Source organism: Talpa occidentalis, unplaced genomic scaffold, assembly GCF_014898055.3.
Source record: "Talpa occidentalis isolate TD23 unplaced genomic scaffold, MPIMG_talOcc4v2.1 talOcc4.15, whole genome shotgun sequence".
Taxonomy (NCBI): Eukaryota; Metazoa; Chordata; class Mammalia; order Eulipotyphla; family Talpidae; genus Talpa; species Talpa occidentalis.
Window position 1 is genome coordinate 54,663,208 of NW_023601543.1, and position 20,624 is coordinate 54,683,831.

At 44.7% G+C, this 20,624-nt stretch overlaps 1 protein-coding gene across 1 annotated transcript in view; it reads left to right on the forward strand.

Annotated features, from left to right (window-relative positions):
• Positions 1-20,624, forward strand: part of IQSEC2 (IQ motif and Sec7 domain ArfGEF 2) — an 83,721-nt gene that overhangs the window by 20,527 nt on the left and 42,570 nt on the right. Inside the window, 1 exon segment of the mRNA XM_037512369.2 lies at positions 10,964-10,993. Coding sequence (XP_037368266.1) covers positions 10,964-10,993 — 30 coding nt within the window.

Here is a 20,624-nt window from a genome sequence, read left to right on the forward strand (position 1 = left end):
TGAGTGGAGAATTGCACAGGTGACAGAGTTTGGGGAAAACTGATCATAGGAATGAAGAAAACTAAGCAAGAAAGTGTCCCCCCCGCCCCCCAAGTAATCAACACAGGGTGAGGTGGCATATAAGTTATAAGGGAAAGAAAATGTAATTATAGCAAATGATATTTATCCATTAATAATATCTATGCATCATAGTATTTCAAACCACCAATATTGATTTAACAAAAAAACTGATTTAACTGCACTGGTAGAATGAGAGGAGGGATGTGCATCTGCATGAAAACTGGGGCCTGAGGGTGGTAGTATGTGTAAGAGCACTGTATCTTCTCCCTGCATAGTAGGAATTCAGTAAGTAACGTAATTTTTTTTTTAACTCAAGAAATAGAAGTATGTATGTGTTATTGAGAAATGAAAGGTAAAGACCTAGAAAAATAGTTAAAAGACTTGGGAAGAGTTTGTCTCTGAGAGTGGAAGGTGGAGGTGAGGAGAGGGAGAGTGGGGCATTTGTGTTTTTCGTTATCCTTGTAGTATTGTGAGACTTGAAAATCTATATGCATGCATTACTTTGGTAAAAAAATAAAATTTGAAAAGGATAGACTTGGGAAAAAATTTCAAAAACAGTTTAGCAATATGAACATCGACTTTAGAAATATGAAAACGAACTGTAAGAGTTGTAAAGGAGACTTATTTTTAAGAGCCTTTCACACTTTAACTTTAAAAACTATTTCACTTATTACTTTTTTAAAATTAAAAAAAAAGTAATTTAGAAAGCTTAAAAGGGACAAGAGAGTTCCAGGTCGCCAATACCAGGTGGCACAAAACGTAGGTAGGAGAGTGAAATGAGATTTTTTTTAAAAGATTTATTAGCACTGGGTACAGTCAGAAGAACGGGAGGGTGAGAGAATTCACCAGAGCGAGTGGAGAGTAGAACAGGTAGACTGACGAAGTACACTGCTGAGGGGAGCAGCGGGCCGCAGGAGAGGTCTGCGCGCCATGTGGGACCCTCTCTGGGGGCGGCCGGGGATCGAACCCATGCTGCTGAGGCTGCGGGCAGCCTCGCAGCCCAGCGCTCAACTGCTGCGCCACCAGGCGAGGCCCTGGAATGAGATTTTAGAGCTCTTGCTTGGGCTCCTTGGCCAGGCAGGGTCAATGGGGGAATTTACTGAATGTTTGAAGTAGACTGACAGATTGGTGCTTTAAAGATGTTAGATGTTCCTTTAGCAGCCAGTATGAGAATATAGTTGTTCATTGAAGAGAATTCTAGTTAGACAGGTGATTTTTGGGAGAGGAGGTCCCTGGCCGCCCCAGGTCTAGCTCTTAGTTTTTGGAGATACCTGTACAATCGCTGGGTCACACTACGTACCTGTTTTTCTTCAGGACATTCCAGGGAGAATCCCTGTTTATAGATGTCCCTTAAAAAATAAAATTAAATTAAATAAAGCAACAACTGTTCAGTCTCATTTCCGTTGGACTCTTGATTTTTAATTTTTTAAGATTATTTTTATTAGAAAAAAAATTTTTGTTTAAATATCTTTTTTTTTTTTTTAATGACATAGGATTTCTTCCTGCAGGTACAGTCACCACACTTTTCCCATCATCAAAGTACACACAGTCCCCCACCACACTCCACTGTGCTCACCTCCCCCCCTGTTCTAACTCTCCCCCTCTCCTTCCCTCTCTCCAACTCCTCCTGAGTGTCTCATATCTATGGTCTGCTTTCAAGTGTCAGTCTTATAGTTTGTCTTTTTTCTGACACTTTGGTTTCTCTAGATTCCACATAAAAGTGAAGCCATCTGGTATTTATCTTTCTCCTGGATCACTTCACTTAGAACAATCCCTTCCAGTTCCTTCCATGTTGCCACAAATGGCATGAGTTTATCTTTTTTGATCACTGAGTAGTATTCTTTTCTGTATATACGCCAAATCTTCTTCATCCATTCATCTCTTCTGGGGCATTTAGGTTGTTTCCATATCTTTCTTGGCTATTGTAAATGGTGCTGCAATAAACATAGGAGTGCAGGTTTCCTTTTGAGTTAGTGTTTTTGTGCTTTTTCAATAGATACCTAGGAGTGAAATTGCTGGGTCATATGGTAGATTGATTTTTAGTCTTTTGAGGAAACTAAACACTTCTTTCCCATAGGTGCTAGACCAGTCTACATTTCCATCAACATTGTAAAAATATTCCCTTTTCTCCACACCCTTGCCAGTGCTTGTTTCTGTTGTTGTCTTTTAATTGGGCCACCTCTCAGGTATGAGGTGATATCTCATTGTGGTTTAACTTGAATGTCCCTGATGATAAGTGATGATGAGCATTTTTTCATATGTCTGTTGGCCACTAGCATGTTTTCTTTGGAAAAGTGCCTATGTGGCTCTTTTGCCCATTTTTTGATTGGGTTTGTTTTTGTTGTTGTTGTTGAGTTATATAAGTGCTTTGTAGATCATTGGTATCAATCCCTTATCAGATGTAAGGTGTGCAAATATTTTCTCCCATTCAGTAGGGTGTCTCTTTGCTGTGCAGAAGCTTTTTAGTTTGATATTGCCCCAGTTTATTTTTTCCTTTATTTTTCTTGCTGCTGGAGATGAGTCCACATAGATGTCTCTGAGGTTTATGTCATGGAGTGATTTGTCTGTTTTCTTCCATGTATTTTATGGTTTCAGGTGTTACATTCCAGTCTTTTATCCATTTTGAGTTGATTTTTGTGCATGGTGTGAGATAATGATCTAGTTTCCCTCTTTTGCATGTGGCAGTTCAATTCTCCCAGGACCATTTATTGAAGAGGATTTCCTTGTTTCTAGTGTATATACTTTGCTCCTTTGTTGTATATTAATTGTCCATAAATGTGTGGTTTTATTTCTAGGTTCTCAATTCTATTCCATTGGTCTGTTTGTTTTGTTCCAATACCATGCTGTTTTAATTATTATGGCTTTATAGTATACTTTGAAATCCTCCATTTTCCCCCTTTTTAGTCAGGTGAGCTTTGGATATTCCATATGCATTTCGGTAATCTTTGTTTTACTTCTTTGAAGAATGCCATTGGGATTTTTATTGGGATAGCATTACATCTATAAATTTCTTTGGGTAGGATGGCCATATTGACAATGTTGATTCTTCCAATTCGTGAGTAGGGTATGTTTTTCCATTTCTTTGTGTCTTCCATTTCTTTTAACAATGTTTTATAGTTTTCCTTGAAAAGTTGTTTCACCTCCTTTGTTAGGTTTATTCCAAGGTTGTTGGGCTTTTTTTTTTTTTTTTTTTTGATGAGATTGTAAATGGGATGGCTTTCTTAATTTCTTGTTCTTTTGGTTCATTATTTGGTTAGGAAGGCGGGTTATTTTTGTGAGTTGATTTTGTATTCTGCCACTTTGATGAACTGGTTTATTATTTCAATTAGTTTTTCCATGGAGTCTTTGGGGTTCTCTATTTATATTATCATATGCAAATAATGATAACTTCTTTTCCATTTTGGATTTCTTTCATTGCTTTCTGATGCCTAAGTGCTCTAGCTAGGACTTCTAATACTATGTTTAATAGTAGTGATGAGAGTGAACATACTTGTCTTGTACCAGATATTAGTGGAAAGGTTTTCAGTTTTTCACCATTCAGAATGATACTAGCTGTGGGTTTGTCATATGACTTTTATTATGTTATGATATGTTCCATTTATGCTGTTTTTCAAGAATAAATGGATGTTGGCTCTTATCCAATCTTTTCTCGGCATCTATTGATATAACCAAGTGGTTTTTTTCTTTCCTTTTTGTTGACGTGGTGTATTACATTGATTGATTTTTGGATGTTGAACCATCCTTGTGTTCCTGGTATAAATCTCATTTGGTCATGGTGTATAATTGTTTTAATGCATTGTTGGGTATGGTTTGCTAAGATTTTGTTGAGGATTTTTGTGTCTGTATTCGTTGGGGAGATTGGTTTGTAGTTTTCTTTCCTCGAATTGTCTTTGTTTTGTTTTGGTATTGGTGTAATGTTGGCCTTGTAAAATGTGTTTGGAAGAATGCCTTTTTTCTCAATTTTTTGAAAGAGCAAGATAGGTATCAGTTCATCTTTGAAGGTTTGGTTGAACTCACTTGTGAAGCCATCTGGTCCTGGACTTTTGTGTTTTGGGAGAGTTTTGATTACTGTTTCAATGGCCTTGCTTGTGATTGGTTTGTTCTCAGTTTCTATTTCTTCCCTATTCAGTCTTGGATGATTGTATAATTCTAAGAATCTGTCTGTTTTATCTAGGTTGTTGAATTTGTTTGCATATTTATAGTCATCCCTTATCCTGTGAATTTCTGCAGTGCCTGTTGTAACTTCTTTTTCATTTTTGATCATATTTATTTGACTTTTCTCCCTCTGTTTCTTAGTGAGCCTAGCTAAAGATTTGTCTATTTTGTTTTTTTCAAAGAAACAGTTTTTGGTTTCATTTATCTTTGGGCTGCCTTTTTTATTTCTATTATATTTATTTCTGCTCTAGCTTTCATTATTTCCTTCCTTCTACTGTCATTTGAATTTTTTATTCTTCTTTTTCTAGTTCCTTGAGAGAAGACACAAGGTTGTTTGTTTGGGCTCTTTCTATAATAGTTTATTAATGTGGGCCTATATTGCTATATGCTTCCCTCTTAGAACTGCTTTTGCTGTATCCCATACATTCTGAAAGGTTATATCCTCATTGTCATTTGCCTTAAGATATTTTTTGATTTCTTCTTTGATTTCCTGATTAACCCAGTGGTCATTCATTCGTGTATTATTCAGTCTTCACATATTAATGTATTTCCTTGCTTTCTTTTTATAGTTGATTTGTAGTTCAGTACCTTTATGGCCAGAGAAGTTCCTTGGTATGCTTTCTATTTTCATGAATTTGTTGACATTTCCCTTGTGACACAGTATGTGGTCAATCCTGGAGAACAACCCATGTGTACTTGAGAAAAATGTGTATTGACTTTTTATGGGTGTAATGCTCTGTAAATGTCTGTTAGGTCTGTGTGGTCTAGTTCTTTGTTTGAAGCAACTATGTCCTCATTTATTTTCTGTCTCATTGATTTGTCCATTGGTGAGAATGGGGTACTGAAGTCTCCAATCACATATGTATTTTCTCCAATGTCTGTTTTCAATTTTGATAGTAGTCATCTAATGTATTTTGTGCTCCTTTGTTTGGTGAGTATATATTGATGAGTGTTATGTCTTCCTGTTGTATTGTTCCCTTGACCATTATATAGTGCCCATACCTGTCTCTTGTTACTTTTCAAAGCTGGAAGTCTGTTTTGTCTGCTGTAAGTATGGCTGTTCCTCCCTTCCTTTGGGTGCCATTGACTTGAAGGATTGTTTTCCACCCCTTTACTTCCAGTCCATTTTTATCCTTGGTACTTACATGTGTTTCCTGGAGGCGGCAGAAGGTTGGATTCTGTTTTTGTTTTTTGTTTTTTGTTTTTTTTAACTGAATTTTTAGTTTTTCCACTTTTCAGCAATTTAATTTTTTTCCTATTTTATTTTTAGATTTTTTTATTTTAATATTTATCATTTTTTAGATAATACTTGCTTCCCCTCACCCCCTCAGATTGAGTCCCCCTAGAATTTCCTTCCCCAAGGTACCCTTGCACCATCACCACAGTCCCCTGTGCTCTTCCCTCCCTCCCTCCCTCTCACCCCTCTCCCTCCTCCTCCCCTGCAGGATGTCTCTGGTTTATAATTGTCTGTTTTTGCTTTTGTTGTGTTTTGTACTGTTGTTATTTTTTTTTACACTGATGTCTTATTTGGTTCCCCTATATTCCTGTTATAAGTGAAACCATCCAATACTTTTCTTTTTCCTTCTGGCTTATTTCACTGAGCATAATTCCTTCTAGCTCAATCCACATTGCTGTGAATGGCATGAGTTTATCTTTTTTGATTGCTGAATAATATTCCATTGTGTATATATACCACATCTTCTTGATCCAGTCATCTATTTTTGGGCATTTGCGTTGTGTCCACGTTTTACCTATTATAAATAGTGCTGCAATAATATTTCTCCAAAGAGGAAATGCAAATGGCCAACAGGCATATGAAAAAATATTCAACATCCCTCATAATCAGGGAAATGCAAATCAAAACCACCCTGAGATACTACCTTACACCAGTAAGAATGGCACATATCAAAAAGCAAGCAACAACAAATGTTGACGAGGATGCAGTGAAAAAGGAACTCTCTTACATTGCTGATGGGAGTGTAAACTGGTCCAACCATTGTGGAAAGCTGTCTGGAGGTTCCTCAGTCTACTAAAAATGGAGCTACCATATGATCCAGCAATTCCACTACTAGGGATCTACCCAAAGGACACAAAAACAGTGATTCAAAAGAGCACCTGTACACCTATGTTTATTGGATTCTGTTTTCTAATCCAACTATGTCTTTTTATTGGTGAGTTCAGACCATTGATGTTTGCAGTGATCATTGACATGTAAAAATCCATCTCTGCCATTTTGTTCCTAGCATTGTGGTTCTATTTAATGCCTTACTCAGTTCTTTGTGTTCGCTCCACTCTCTAGTTTAGATCTAAGGATTCTTTTAATATTTGTTGGGGTGGGGGGGAAATCTCCCTAAGATATTCTTTGTTTGAGAAGGTACTTCTCTTTCTGTCATACAGGAAGGAGAGCTTTGCAGGATAGAGTCCTCTTGGCTGTCATTTTTTTTTTTCTTGGAGTATTTGGATATGTCATTCCATTCTCTTCTTGCCCTTAGTGTTTCTTTAGAGATATCTGCAGGCAGTCTCATTGGTGCTTCTTTATACGTTATATGTTTCTTCTACCTTGTCGGCTTCATTATTTTTTCTTTGTCTTGGACTCTTGGGAGTTTTACTATTACGTGTCCTGTTGTAGTTTTCCTTTCCTCTAGAGAGCTAGATGTTCTTTTGCTTCCTGTATTTTTATGTTCATTTCTCTCTTCAAGTTTGGAAAGTTGTCCTCCACTATTTCCCTAAATAGATTCTCATTTCCCTTCTCTCTCACTCCTCTTTCTGGAATTTCTATGATTCTTACATATTTCCTCTCCTCATGGTGTCAGATAATTCTTGAAGTGTTTCTTCATTTTCCTTTGTTTTCTTTTTCCTTTGTTTTCTGTTTCTCTCTTTCCTTTTCTATCTTTCTTCTTATTTTTTTATTTTCAAGATCACTGATTCATTCTTCCACTTGATTTATTCTACTTCCATGACTTTTTTCTGAATTTTTTGCTTCCTTCTGTAATTCCATTATTTTCTTGTTTAAAGTTTCAATTTCGAGCTTCTGTTTGTTGATTCTGTTACTCACAGTATTCATTTTCATTTCTGAGTTTTCTTTGTGTTGTTCCCATTCTTTAGCTTCCTATTCATGGTCATCTTGAATTCTGTGTCTGATAGGTAAGGAAGCTCTTCCATGTCTGTGGTTTGGTTCTGGGGTTTTGTTTTCTATCTGTGGTGTATTGTTACCCTGAGGGCTTGCTTGGGTATTTGTATTTTTCTTTCTCCTCATTGTTTGCTTTGTTGTCTTTGGGGCTTTTGTTGTGTATGAGTCCTTCTCCCCCACTGTTCTGGGTGTTTTCTTAATGGTGGGCACAGCTACTGAGGTCTTGTAGGATCTGGGATGGTGCTAGAGCCTCCCCAAAGAACTTCTGGCCCTTTTCTGGTGGCTGGAGGAGGCTAGGATGGTGCTGGGTCAAGAGGTTGAGTTGCTGGCACCTCACCTTGCCCAGAAGCAGTGGCTCAGAGTCTGTTTCTGGTGGCCAGGAGAGCAAAGGGTTGCTGAAGAGCCATGATATATAATGAAGCCCTTTTTGGCCCAGGCTAGGGCTTGAGTACACCAAGGCACTGGTGACTGGGTGCTGAATGGGATGCACTTCCCAGGTGTGGCTAGGGGCCTGTGATGAAAAGCTAGGCCTTGTGAGGCCTGGAGTAGGGATTGTGTCTACTCCTGAGGAGCCAGTGGCTGAGCCTGGAGTCAGGGGTGCTTCCCGGGAGTGTTGCTGCAGAGCCCTGAGGTAGAGCAAAACCCTGTGAGGCCCAGGTTGCAGCACAGGTCTGCTAGGAGGCACTGGTGGCTGAGCAGTGTGCAGGATTCCTGATTTTTTAGACATATTACCAAATCCTGGCTCGAGGTTCAGTCTGTCACTTTCAGCTAACTTTGCATTTCTTGTTTCTGATGCATTTTATGTTTGTTTTATTAGTTGAGCTCTCAGAGGACAATGTTGTTTATCTAATTGAGATTCTTGAGGAAAGGCACCTGATTGTTTCCCCAGGTGCTGTTTATAGATGGCTTGGTGGACCCAAACTGAAGGTAGGAAATCCAGTCAAGGGGTGAGGCAGACATCTCAATCTGGCAACTTGAAAACTTACATTTTTTTCAGTCATTCTGCCCTGTTGTCTCCATAAGTCCTTAAAAGGCTCAGGAACTTTAAACATTTGCCATTCATTCTCTCATCTACCAGATAGCCTCGTGTACCTGGAAGTGCAATATCAAAATCCTTGGTCAGATTGTACACTGGGTTTTTGGTTCATAAAATATGGCCATAGGCTTCAATAAGTTACCTTTATTGAACATCACATCTAAGGATGGGAATTGGCATAACCAAGCCTTTTGAGATCCCCAGAGTGGTAAGTGGCCTTTCATTAAGAGAAGTCTGTGAGAGTAATGGGAGAAGTCACCTCTTCTGCTGACAAAGAACGAGAAAAGGAAACCTGCTACTTGCTCTTTGCTGTGACATGTAGACAGCTAAATCTCCAGGCTCAGCCACTGGCTCTTCAGGAGTAGACACAATTTGGTTGATAAACGAGAAGAACTTTTTGAGGAAGGATCTGAAGACTGTTTGGAACTCTGCTACCATACCCCATCACTTTGTAGATGAGAAACCAAGGTCCAAAGATATTTTTCTACCAGTCGGTACTGCTTCCCAAAAGAATTGGCACCCAGCTTCATAAAGAGAGGTGTAGAGTGACCAGGGGCAGCACATCAGCCTTGCAGAGGTTGAGGATAACCCAATATTGATGATTGTTACCTATTCATAATTAATAATCTATGCATAGCCCTTTTTGCACTCTGCGGGGGGTGGGGGTGTAGCCCTATACTGAGGGTCATGTGAGGCTCTACACACTCTTGATTTAGTAAGAATCAGTGTGCAGTGAGAAGTGGCTAATTCACTCAACATCAGGCCTTGGAGTTCTTTTGTTCTCAGCTGACATCTTGATGCTTTTGGGACAAAAGTACATGTCTGGTAACCTCTCCAAAGAAACAGCCCTGATGAAAAAGGTCTAACTTAACCTTGGTGATTTTAAGGAAAGACATTGGGAGAATAAGGAAAGTCACCTTAACGGTGCATAAGTGTCTTCACTGGTGCTTGTGGTCCAGGGGTGTGTGGTGGTGAGAGCACAGGGTTTGGAGTTCACACCGTGCTCCCCTGCTCATATGACCTGGGACAGATGTTTTAGGGAAAGAGACTCAGGCTTACTCCTTTGAGCTGCTGGGGAGTCCTTGAAGATAGGACCCACCGACCTGGTACCTGCAAATAGTTGGGCCAGGCCTCAGAAGCAATCTTGTTGCTGCAGAACAAGGTAGAAAGTTTTAATAAATTGAGAAGGTGCTTGGTGACTCTGGTCCTGTCTCTTTAGGGGGCTGAGGAGGCTAAAAATTGTCCCACTGTCATTGTCTGGGCATCATGTGCTGAGCTGTGTGCACGGTGAAGCATGCAGCCTCACATCACCCTGGAAGGGGAGGGATTCCCATCACCCCTTCCCCATCTTACAAGTGAAAAATCTGGGGCTGGGTATGGGGGAGTGTCTTCCCTCAGATGATATGGTAGTAAGTAGCAGAACTGGAAGTGCTGTACTCAACTGCTGTCTGGCTCCAGCACCCTAATGCTTGCTTACCCCACCAGCCTGGTGGAGACTCCATTCATACTTCCAACAAATACTCCCTTCCGAGGTCTGGCTCCCCTCCCTGTGTGTCCCTCTCATTCTGCACTCAGTATAGATGATGCTCCCCTTCTAAGGTCTGAGAACCTGAGGACAACCTGTTCTGTGTCCAGCTGCCTCCTCGTCAGTCAGCTTAGGAGAGTGTGGCTGGAGGCTGAAGGAAGAGGAAGAAGACAAAAAGGAAGAGGAAGACACTTCCCACACTCTCCCACTTCCAAGTTCCCTTCTTCCTTCCTTTCACCCTTCTTTCTGTTTCTGTCTATCTCTCTCTTCCCCTCCTTGCCCCCCGCCAGAAACAACCAGAGGGGTGTGGTTCAGACTTCACTCATTCCCTGGGTTCCCTCAAAGCTGTCCCCCATTCCATTCTCTTTTTTCATCCTTCCTTTGCCTCTGAGGGGGCCTCACAATGAAGAAGGCAGGCCCATGTAGTAGAAAGGAACCTGGCAGCTGACTCACTTACCCCCTCAGCCTCATTCTCTTCATCTGGAAAATAAGCAGGTTGGACCAGGCAATTGGCAAAGCCTTTTCTATGTTGTTAATAATACCTGGCATTTGTCTGATGGCTTCCAAAGGGTTTAATCATCCTAACAATCCTGTGAGGATTGGCCTCATGTTACAAGTGGGGAGACTGAGGCTCAGATTCTGAGAGGCGAAATGACTTACTCAGGTTATGGGCTGGTAAGTGGCAAAGCCAATATCTGAAGCTCTGTCTCTGTGTTTAAAGCTCAGGCTTCACCCCTGTCCACGGCTTCAAGCCCCCTCTCAGCCACTCTGAGGAAGACTTCGTTCCTCACTGTGACCCTCATGATCAGTTCCTGACCTCATCTCCAACCCTTTGTGCACTCCACTCCAGCCACGCTACCCTCCTTCCTGTCCCAGCAACTGGCCAGACTGTGTCATTTCATGGCCTTTGCACTGACTATTCTCTCTGCATGAAATACCTTTCCCCTCTTTTCATGACATGTGCTAAGCCTCAAGGCCACTGCATAGGACAGAGAGAAGAAGACTACAGAGTACATACTGACTTGGGTTTTTGTTTGTTTGTTTGTTTCCCTTTCAGATCTGATGGCGAGAATTCCAGAACAGTCAGGTCAGTACCTCTTTTCTTTCATAGTCGTTGGGAGATGGGCTTGGGACTGGGGTGGGGGCCTCTGTTTTGTTACTTTGGGATTCATGGGGAAGAGTAGGGGCCAACTCACCAGGTTTTATCCCGTTGTTATCAGGGGTGGGTATAAAGTGGAGTTGTGGGTATGGGTGGCATGGAGAGGGAATAAAAACTGTTCCTCAGTCTTTCTGACCCTAGCTGCCTCCTGGGCTGAGATGAGCACCATAGGGGCTCAAGGGAGCGGTTCAGATGGCAAAGCCATCTCTGTCAGCTCGGGGCTTAGACTATTCTCCATCTTCTCCTCCCAGGAGAAGAGTGCCCTGGGCTTCCTAGTCTAGCTTTTGAGCTCCACCCTAACCTGTGCTAACCTTGAGTAGTGGGACTTGGGTGGACTTTTGATGTGTACATTCTCCACAGAAGAAACATGTTATGGTGACAAGTGTGCATTCTTTTAACTTCATTAAGTTTTCAGGGTGTGATCAATTGGCCATTTGAGGATGGGAAGTAAAACTGGGGTGGAGGCAGGGCTGTTAGTGCATTTCCCAGGCCTGAACCCATCAGAAGCTTTGTGAAGACTCAGCATCAAGTGTATGGACCCTTTGGAAGTGATGAGGGATTCAGGGTGGACCCATTCAGCTTAGCCAGGGGTAATGGTACAAGGCTCTGGGGTGAGATGGGCCCAGGCAGCAGAGGCGTAGGATGGATATGCCTGGTCTCAATCAGGGCTCCAGCTGGCACATACAGCACTTTGGTGAAGAGTAGAATCCACTGAATAAATCAACTGGAGTAATGTTCCCTTTCTACTGGGTGACTATAGCCCCTCACCAGGGTTTGCAGTTCAGTGAGCACAGAACAGGCTTGATTAAAGTTCCCACTTGTGCTCTCTGGGCTGTGAACCCTTGTTCAGGTTATAACTTCCCCGACCAGGGCCTGGCATGTCTCATTCCAGGGCCTGGCATGCAGGCAGTGGATATGGGAGGAGGCCAGAGAACATACAGATGGAGGTGCCTAATGAGATATATCATATCCCAGCATCCCCAGCAGGGAGTGTAGAATGAGCCCACTGATGCCAAGGGCCAAAGTCAGGACTGTGGGTGGGGAGCAGGAAAGCAGGGGGAATGTGATGGACACAGTCAGGCCAAGTGTCTAGGCAAGGAGTGTGCGATGAGCCACAGATCATCCCACCATGCAGCCAAGGGGTATAGCATGGGCACAGCCTGTACTAGCATTTAGGAAGGTACTCTTCTAGCCAAAGATACAGATCCCACTGCCCCCCTGCGGATTTGGAGAAAGACAGCTTGGGCTAGCTCCCAGGTAGCCCCATTGATATGCCTGCTGCTTGTTGGGGAACCCAATTGAAGGTGTCTCTAGTGCTCGGCTCTTCCTTGCAATGGAGCTCCTGGGACCTATTGCTCAGGTTATTTAATAATTATAATAATCATAAGTCATATGATGACATATGTTATGTCTTTACAACTTACAGATGTTGTCAGGGACTTTCTTTTGTTTGATCCTCCCAGTGACACTGTAGGTGGAATCTCACTGGCCTTATCATCATTGCTTTACAGTTGAGGAAACTGAGGCTCAGGCTGCTTATGGTTTTGCCTACAGCCACACAACTAATAGATGGATGAGCCAGGATTCAAACCCAGGTCTGCCTGGCACTAAGCCCAGAGCCCCGCCCACGGCGTCACTATGGGAACCCTCGGCAGCCTTTGCACATAATAACAACTATCCGTATCCTCATCTGAACATTAGTAATAATAGTAGTTATCATTTCCTTTGCATGTGCTAAGAACTCTGAACATGATCTTATTTAACGCTTAAAGCAGCCCTACTATACACGGATAAGGATCCCTGGTTTGTGGAAGATGAGGACAATGAAGTTCTTAGGAGGGTCAGTGCCGTGTCCAAGGAAAGCAGAACAGTGGGGCAGGTTGGCATCACTCTGACTCATATCCTGGACTGTCTTGTTCCAAAGCCAGCATTTTTTTTTTTTACTGAGAGCTCCTTCCTGACACTATTCCTGGGCCACAGTCAAGGAGGCTATAAGAACCTTGAGAACTCAGCAATTGAGGAAGCAAGGGTCAAAACTGGGCTATGGAAAAAAAAAAAACAAAAACTGGGCTATGGAAAGGGCCTGAAACATAGCACTGTAGGTCTTGCAAATGAGGTAGGAAGTTCCTTAACTGGGGGCCAGGACTGGCTGGGGCCATCTGATGCTCTCTCTAGACCCACATGTAAATTCCTGCACTCACTGCAGCTAGGGGTCAGGGATAGCTTTCTGTAGAAGGTAGCCTCTGAGCATGGCCGTGGATGACTAATGTGCAGACTTTGCATTGGGGGCATCCCTGGAAGTGGGAACCAGCATACACAGGAAATGAGGGTGGGGTTAGAGACATGGGGGCGGGGCAGGGGCCATCAGTTGGGCTAAAACAGATCTGGGCAGGAAAAGAACAAATATTGAAGTTCAGAATGCTGGTCTGGGCTGGATCATAGACTTCTTCTGTCAGCAGTGGGAGCCAAGGAAGGCTGGAGGAGAAAGACTGGAGTCTGCAGCACAGAAAGGGCAGCATCTAGATCTAGGCAAAGGGCTCCACTTATGGCTTGGTTGCTCTCCAGTTACATGTCTTTGGGAAAACCTATTTGTTCGTGTGTGTGTGTGTGTGTGTGTGTGTGTGTGTGTGTGTGTGTGTGTAGAGGAAAGGGTTCGGAGTATAAAGAAATATGAAGGAAGAGGGGCTGGGTGAGGCCTTCCTGTTGTGGAAGCTGGACAGTAAAGAGAGAGCAGGGTCAATGGGTTGCAAACCACTCTTGGCAGGGCCCAGACCTGAGGGTTAAGTGTGGGGTGCCAGAGGAAGTATGTAGCAATGCTCAGCATAAGATAGTGACTCCACGTATTGTAATGCCCTCTGCCCTCCCCCAGCCTATTCCAGTGTCATAAACTTGAGAGTCAAGCTTGAGAAATGCGGAACTTGTGAACAGGGAGGCAGAAGGGGTGTATACTTCTACTACCAGATGTGGAAGGAGCCCAGGCCTGGAGGGGCTGCTGCCACAGCGGGAGTCAGGCTGGAACTCAGAGACCCTGGGGACCAGGCTGGGGTTGCTAAGCACGCAAGGATGAGAGCTGGAGGAGGTGGCCTGTTGCTAGGAAAGGAGGGTATGGGTGGGGAAGTCACTGACACCCGCAGAGCCAGGAATGTCCCCATGGCAACAGGAACCGCAGTCGCTGGGGAGGAGAAGTGGGAGGAGGAGCCAGGGCTGGCTCTGTTCCCAGAGGAGGCCGCCCACTCTGGGCCTCAGTGCCCCCATCTGTGCAGGGGGAATTTGGATTAGATAATCTCTAAGGTTCTTCCTTGTTTTGACCTCCTGGCAATCTGGGGTGCCCGAGACCACCTGGACCTTTTGTGGCTCCCCTATCCATACATCCAGGATGCTAGCCGTCTCCAGAGCCATCCCAGCTGTGTCCTCTTCTTCCCCCCCATACTGCCTCCTCTCCACAGCATGGTTGCTCACCCCCTTCAATGTTCCCTTCCCACCATTTTCTTGGCCTGGGACCTTGTCACTGACTGCACAGTGAATGCTCTTTGGCTGGCTACCCTAATCCACCTAACAGCTCTCTCCCTTCTGGGGCTCTCCGGCCTCCATGGTCTGAAATTCTCCTGCTATCTTAGTAATCACTGTTGTCATTTATCAAGTGACTCCTAAGAGCTGGGGTCCACACAGAACATGTAACAGGCTCAGATCTTCACAGCGAATCTGTGGTCTCATATGCCAAACCCGCATTTTACGAATGAGACAAAGCTTGGAGAGCTCATGTGACCCATCTGAGGTCTTCCACATGCTCTGTAGTGGAGCCCGGCTTGGGACTTGGCTCTGTAGTTATCGCTCCTGCCATCTACTTAACAGCAGCACTCACTGGGTAAAAACTTGCTGGGTACATTACCTCTATTCTCTCATTTCATCCTCACATAATACTATATAGGCTGTGTATTATTGTCATTTTACAGCCGAGGAATCTAAGTGTTAGAGAGCTCAAAGAATGCATCCGTGGTAGAACTGGGTTGGATGTACATACCATCAGAGTTGCAGTCACCACGCTCTACCACGATCAACTCCATCATGTTCCAGAAGCACATACAGAGCCTTCCCTGTGTACCAGGCCTGTGTTGGGTGATCCGTGGGGGGTAAGAAACCAGGCTGCAGAGACAGCTAAGCCAGCTCTGGTGAGCCCAAATGGGAGTATGTTGAAGAGGAGAAGCTAGTTCTAAGGACAAGAGTCTAGAGTGGGTAAAGCTAGAATCTGACAGTGGGATGCGGGGCCGGGGATAGTTGGGTAATCTTCCCAAAGAAGGTACCTTTCCAGGAAGCCCTTGAGGGGCAAGGAGGGGTAAGAGGGTCCTCCCTGCCTTTCCTGTTTGTGTTCCCCTGCACCCACATCTGGCCCAGCCCCAGGAAGTGGGTGACCCCTAAACTGGCTGCGTGCCTGGTTGGCACCAAAATAAACTTGCCTTCTTTCTCTTTCCCTCCCCATCGCCTCTGTCCCCTCTGTCCTGGCTTTAATTAGCAGCCCTGGGGATGAGTCACTTGGCAGCTGGGGAGGGAGGCTTCACAAAGCCCAGTTAAGCCTCAACTCCTGCCCTGAGCCTGGTGGGCAGTGCCACTGTGTTCACAAATGTGGGTGCCCTCCTGCGTGTGGCATCTCTGTGTCCTTGTGGGTGTGAAGGGTGCAGGGGGAGCCCTCGTACTGGTACGTGTCCATGCATGTCAGGGTATCCGCATAGAAGCATAGCTGGTCGCTACTGACTTTGTTTCTATATGCCATTGAATGTCAGCATGTGTGTATGTGTGACTGGAGTGTGTGTCTGTGGCAGTGTCAGGAAATGAGGGAGCATTTGGGTGAACAAACACAAACGCTTTATAATTGCATTCATCCCTCCCTACATAAGTGTTCTTTATGCGTTTTTGCTTATGCAAGCCCTACACTTATATTCCCAATTTTCCCTTGTCTTAGTCTGGTACATTTTGTTGCAGGGAACAGAAACCCACTCAAACTCACTCAAGAATAAAGGGGGTGTGTGTGGGGGGGACTATTGTGAGGCTCCATCTCCTAGAATCTAAGAACAGTAAATGGAATATGGCCAGACCTCATGCCAGCTGGAAGTGGGGCCAAGAAGTCAAGGATCAAGACTACCCTCTTTCTGTATCTTGGGGGCCCATGTCTCTCCTCTTTTATCTCTGATGACCTGCCTGGTCTCTGTCATCTCTTTGTCACTGACTCTTCTCTCTGGACTAACTTCTCTGTTTTCACATAGCCTGACAGTGGCTGCCAGCCTGGAAGCTATGTGACCTCCCAGCTTCAGGACCTATCCCCACGTAGAAATGCTCTAGCATTTCTGTCTAACCTGTGGCAACATGCACGAGGACAAGGGGCTGTTGAAGGGAGTTGCTTCTCTTGGAAATGGGTGAAGGTAGAGTGTCAAATACCTGGTTCTGGGTGTTTTTTCATAACGAGCAGTGAGGTCAGACTGGAGGGGAGGGGGTACCTGCTTCAAGGCCCACAAATGTCAGCTTGACCATTCATTGAGGTTTGGGTTCCTGTTCTAATCCAAGCTGACCTTGGCTCACTATGCTTCCAAGTTCCATGCTCTTGCATCAACATGCCATTTCACCTAAAAATGTCCCCATATTTTGTGTCCAAACAACATTTAAGTGCACCGTGAATGTTACCACTACTGCCACAGTGGTGATTTTCATAGCTTTGGAACAACTGGCATAAAGCTGCTCATGGTACAGCTGCTATCAAGTTCTTGGTTGCTTCAGGAATTCTTACATTTTATTAGTGCAGTGACTGAATTTATAGTTATCTGCAGTGTATAATTACAGACGCACATTATCAATATTATCAGCTTGACGCTTGAGCTGACTTTTCCATTAGTACAAACCCTGCATTTTTTACATTAATTACAGAGGGAATTAATGACCCCCTTAGACAAGTTTTCACCTATGAGTAAAGAGTTTGGAACCAGCTATGGCCGTAATGACTGTTCTCCAGATGCAGGGGCAATGCCCATGACTCTGACCTTAGCCTTGGCCTGGCATCCTTTGACTGAGACTAGAGGCTGCCCACCAGCTACTAGAGGCCTCCTGTCTCTGACCTGGCACAGAGCAGGTGTTGTTATTTTTAATAAAATCATAGTTTTCTTACTGTTGTTAAAGACATCTTCTGTATGTAACTGGTAAACCTGACTGGGAGAGATCATCCCAGGCTCAAGGCAGTCTCCTTCAACATGCCCTTTATCCGCCCCCCCCTTTTTTTTTTACTATTCCAAGCATTAATAATTGCTTTGATTCAGAAAATGTCTGCTGTGTGTTAGGTACCAGGATGAGCACTTGATACACAACATGCATTATCTTAAATCCTCCTGGCCGACATGCCAAGTATGGGAAACTGAAACCCAGAGAGGGTAAAGTGACTTGCTGTAGAACATCCACCTATCCACGCACCACCTACTTGTGATTTGTTAAGTACCTACAATGTGCAAGGCTCTGTGCTTAATGAAGTGCAGTTGACACAATGATGAATGATAGAGGCCCCCTCAGAGGAAGCTCACTTGCTGATTGGGCTATGGGCCAGGAAATAGCCACAGAGGATTACTGGGGAAGTTCAGGTCTGTGGGAGCACATCTCAGTACACCCAACCCAGCTCGAGGGTGAGGGAGGCTTCTCCAAGCTGACATCTAAGTTGAGACTTGGAAGATGAGTAGATGTTAGCCTGCTGAGGGGAGGGGATGTGATAAGGTGAAGTGGTGCATGTTTGGCACCCACATTTGTGAAGAACTTTTAGCCATAATTGCAGTAAGATGGTGCCATCATGAGAATGGTCTGGAAATAGGGCAGAAGGTAAATTGGGAAATTGGAATGGAGACCTAGTTGATTAAACCCAGAGCTTTCATGTTTCCTGGGCGCTTAGAAACATTGTACAGGGGCAATGGGGGGTGGGGCACTCTGAGGCAAACTATGTTCGCCTGACCAGCATCAGGTCAGCATTCCATTGACCACAGTGCCCTCTAGTGTCCACCAGCCCATCTTGCAGCCTCCACCTTGGCATGGGTAGTCGCCCACCAAAATTTAATGACCTGTGACTAGGTGCCCTGTACCCAATGCTGGGAACACTGGGATGAATAAGACACAGCCCTTGTCCCCACAGAGCTCTTGGCTTAGAAGGGTCAACAGTGTGAAAGACAATGTGAGAGAAGTTCAGGGTAGTTATCTCAAAGGGAGGAGTCAGGGCAGGTTCCCAGAGGCATAAGCTCTGAACTGACTTGTACAGAACAAGGGAGGGGGAGCAGGCAGGCAGTTGGCAGTAGGGGCCACAGTGGTGGGGAAAAGTCTTTGGGGCAGAGTTGAGCCCTGGACATCAGAGTGGCAGGCAATTGCAAGCACTCTGTCTGGGCAGAGCACAGGTTGAAGATGCAGAGATGGCTAGTTGGAGAAAGGGCCAGCTCACACAAGTTTCTAGGATGCCTGCCTCTAGCTCATAGTAGCTGTTTTGTGAATGGAATCATAAAAGGAGCTCCCTGCCCTTTTGGGATACCAAACCCATCTGAGGATTTGATGAAAACTTGCACTCCCCAGAAATGTGTCCTTACTCTTTAATACTTTTCGTACAACTTCAGGGGACACTCCCTCTACTGCCGATATATGAAGCACAGGCTGCCCAGTTGCTCATGGTATAAATACTCGAGCCTTATTGTGCCTGCCAGGGCTATGCACAGTTGCACTCTACCTGTGTTTCCATTCTTGCCTCTCTCCCCTTTGCTTTTACCTCTCACCCACCTTGGCCTCTTTGCAGATCCTGGAAATACCATCTCAACTCCTTTGCCCAAGTTGTTTGCTCTGCCTGGAACATGTTAACCCCATGGTTTACTCGGCTTAAATCCATGAGTTGTTGACTGGCTGTCTCTTCTCTCAAGTATACGTTCCATGAAAAGAGGATGTTGACTTGAGTCACTGCTGTATCCAGCTCCAGCCCTGTGCCCCATGCACAGGTGAATGGCCTGCCGGTGTCCTGTGACTGGGCCAAGACCCTCACCCTTAGTTCCTTCTTCCCTCAGCCATTGGTAGGTCATCATGAATCTACTCAACATACCCAGATATATATGAATTCCAAGAGTGGCTACTAAAGGATATTTTCCTAGAAATCCTCCTATCCTTGAAACAAAGGGCTCTCATGGGTCTCCCCTGCCTCCCTGGGAGAAGGGCAGACTCTCTCGTGCTGAAACTCTTCATCACATTCCATGTTCATCTCACTGAATCGTCACAAGCAGCCATGAGGTAGGAATTGTCACTCACTTTTTTATAGATGAACACACAGGGCCACAGAGAAGTTACCCAAGTGAACTTGTACCCGATTCTACCAGGCACATGTTGCCTATCAGAGAGGGGTAGGTGGCTTGCCCCAGGTCACACACATCATTCATAGAGCCAGGACTGGAATTTCTTTCTCTCAACTCCTAGCAGGACAAGAGGAAGTTCTGGACCAGAGGTGCAGCTCTTTTTATTTTAAAGATGTATTTATATATGCATACAAGAACTGGGGTAGAGGCCAGAGGTGTGGGGGTGAGAGGATTTACCAGAGACAGAGTGGGGAGCAGAACAGGCAGACTGACTGAAATACACTGCTGAGGGGAGCAGCGGGCCAGTCAGGAGAGATCTGCTGCACCATGTGGGTAGCTTCCTGGCCTGGTATCGAACTCGTGCTGCAATGGCTGCAGTCAGCTTCATAGATTGCGTCTTAACCCCTTGCGCCACCAGGGAAGCCCCAGAGGTGCAGCTCTTAAGGCAATAACTGCAAATGCTCACAAGAGCAGCTGCACAGGAGCTAGTCCTCTAGCTCCTGAAGGAGAAAGGAAAAGCAGGGGCTGAGGCTAGAGCCCTGAGGACTGCGGGCTCTATGATATGGACCGAGGGAGAGAAGGCCACAGAGGACCCGCAGGTGCCAACTTGTGGTGGTCTGGAGGGCCTATCCCTCTCATCGGCTTTGGCTTCCTTGAGAAGAACCAGCTGACCCAGCAGGGAGGCAGGAAGGCAGGAAGGCTGGGCTGTTGCCTGTCCACTCCTATTTCTTCCAGATCACTGGCCCGCTGGCCCCTCCCAAGGCTGCCGTCTGCTCAGAACAGCTAAGGGCCAGAGTCTGCGGCTGCGAAAGGAAAGGTGTGCTTTGAGCTGGATCTATGTAACTCTTCAGGAACCCCACATCCTTCTCAAATCCTCCAAATTCTGTCCTTTCTCCAGCCCCACCTGTATCAAGGAGAGATTACTGTGATAGGTTGTGGGGAGTCGGCACACCTGGATTCTGCTCTGATATGTGACCTTTCTTAAGACATCCCCCTGCTCGAGGCATCAATTTCCCCAACTATACAACCAGGTTGGACAATTTCCTTGGAAGAACAACCTCTTGATTGTGGCATTTCTTCTGATTTTTGCTTGTCTCTTCAGGGAGCATTTCCCTAGTCCAGAAAAAAAAAAAACATAGAAGAGAGTAAGAATTTGTTGCAGCGGGAAAGAGTATTGACCAAGTCCTCATCTTGATTTCCAAAAATGGGTGATTTGA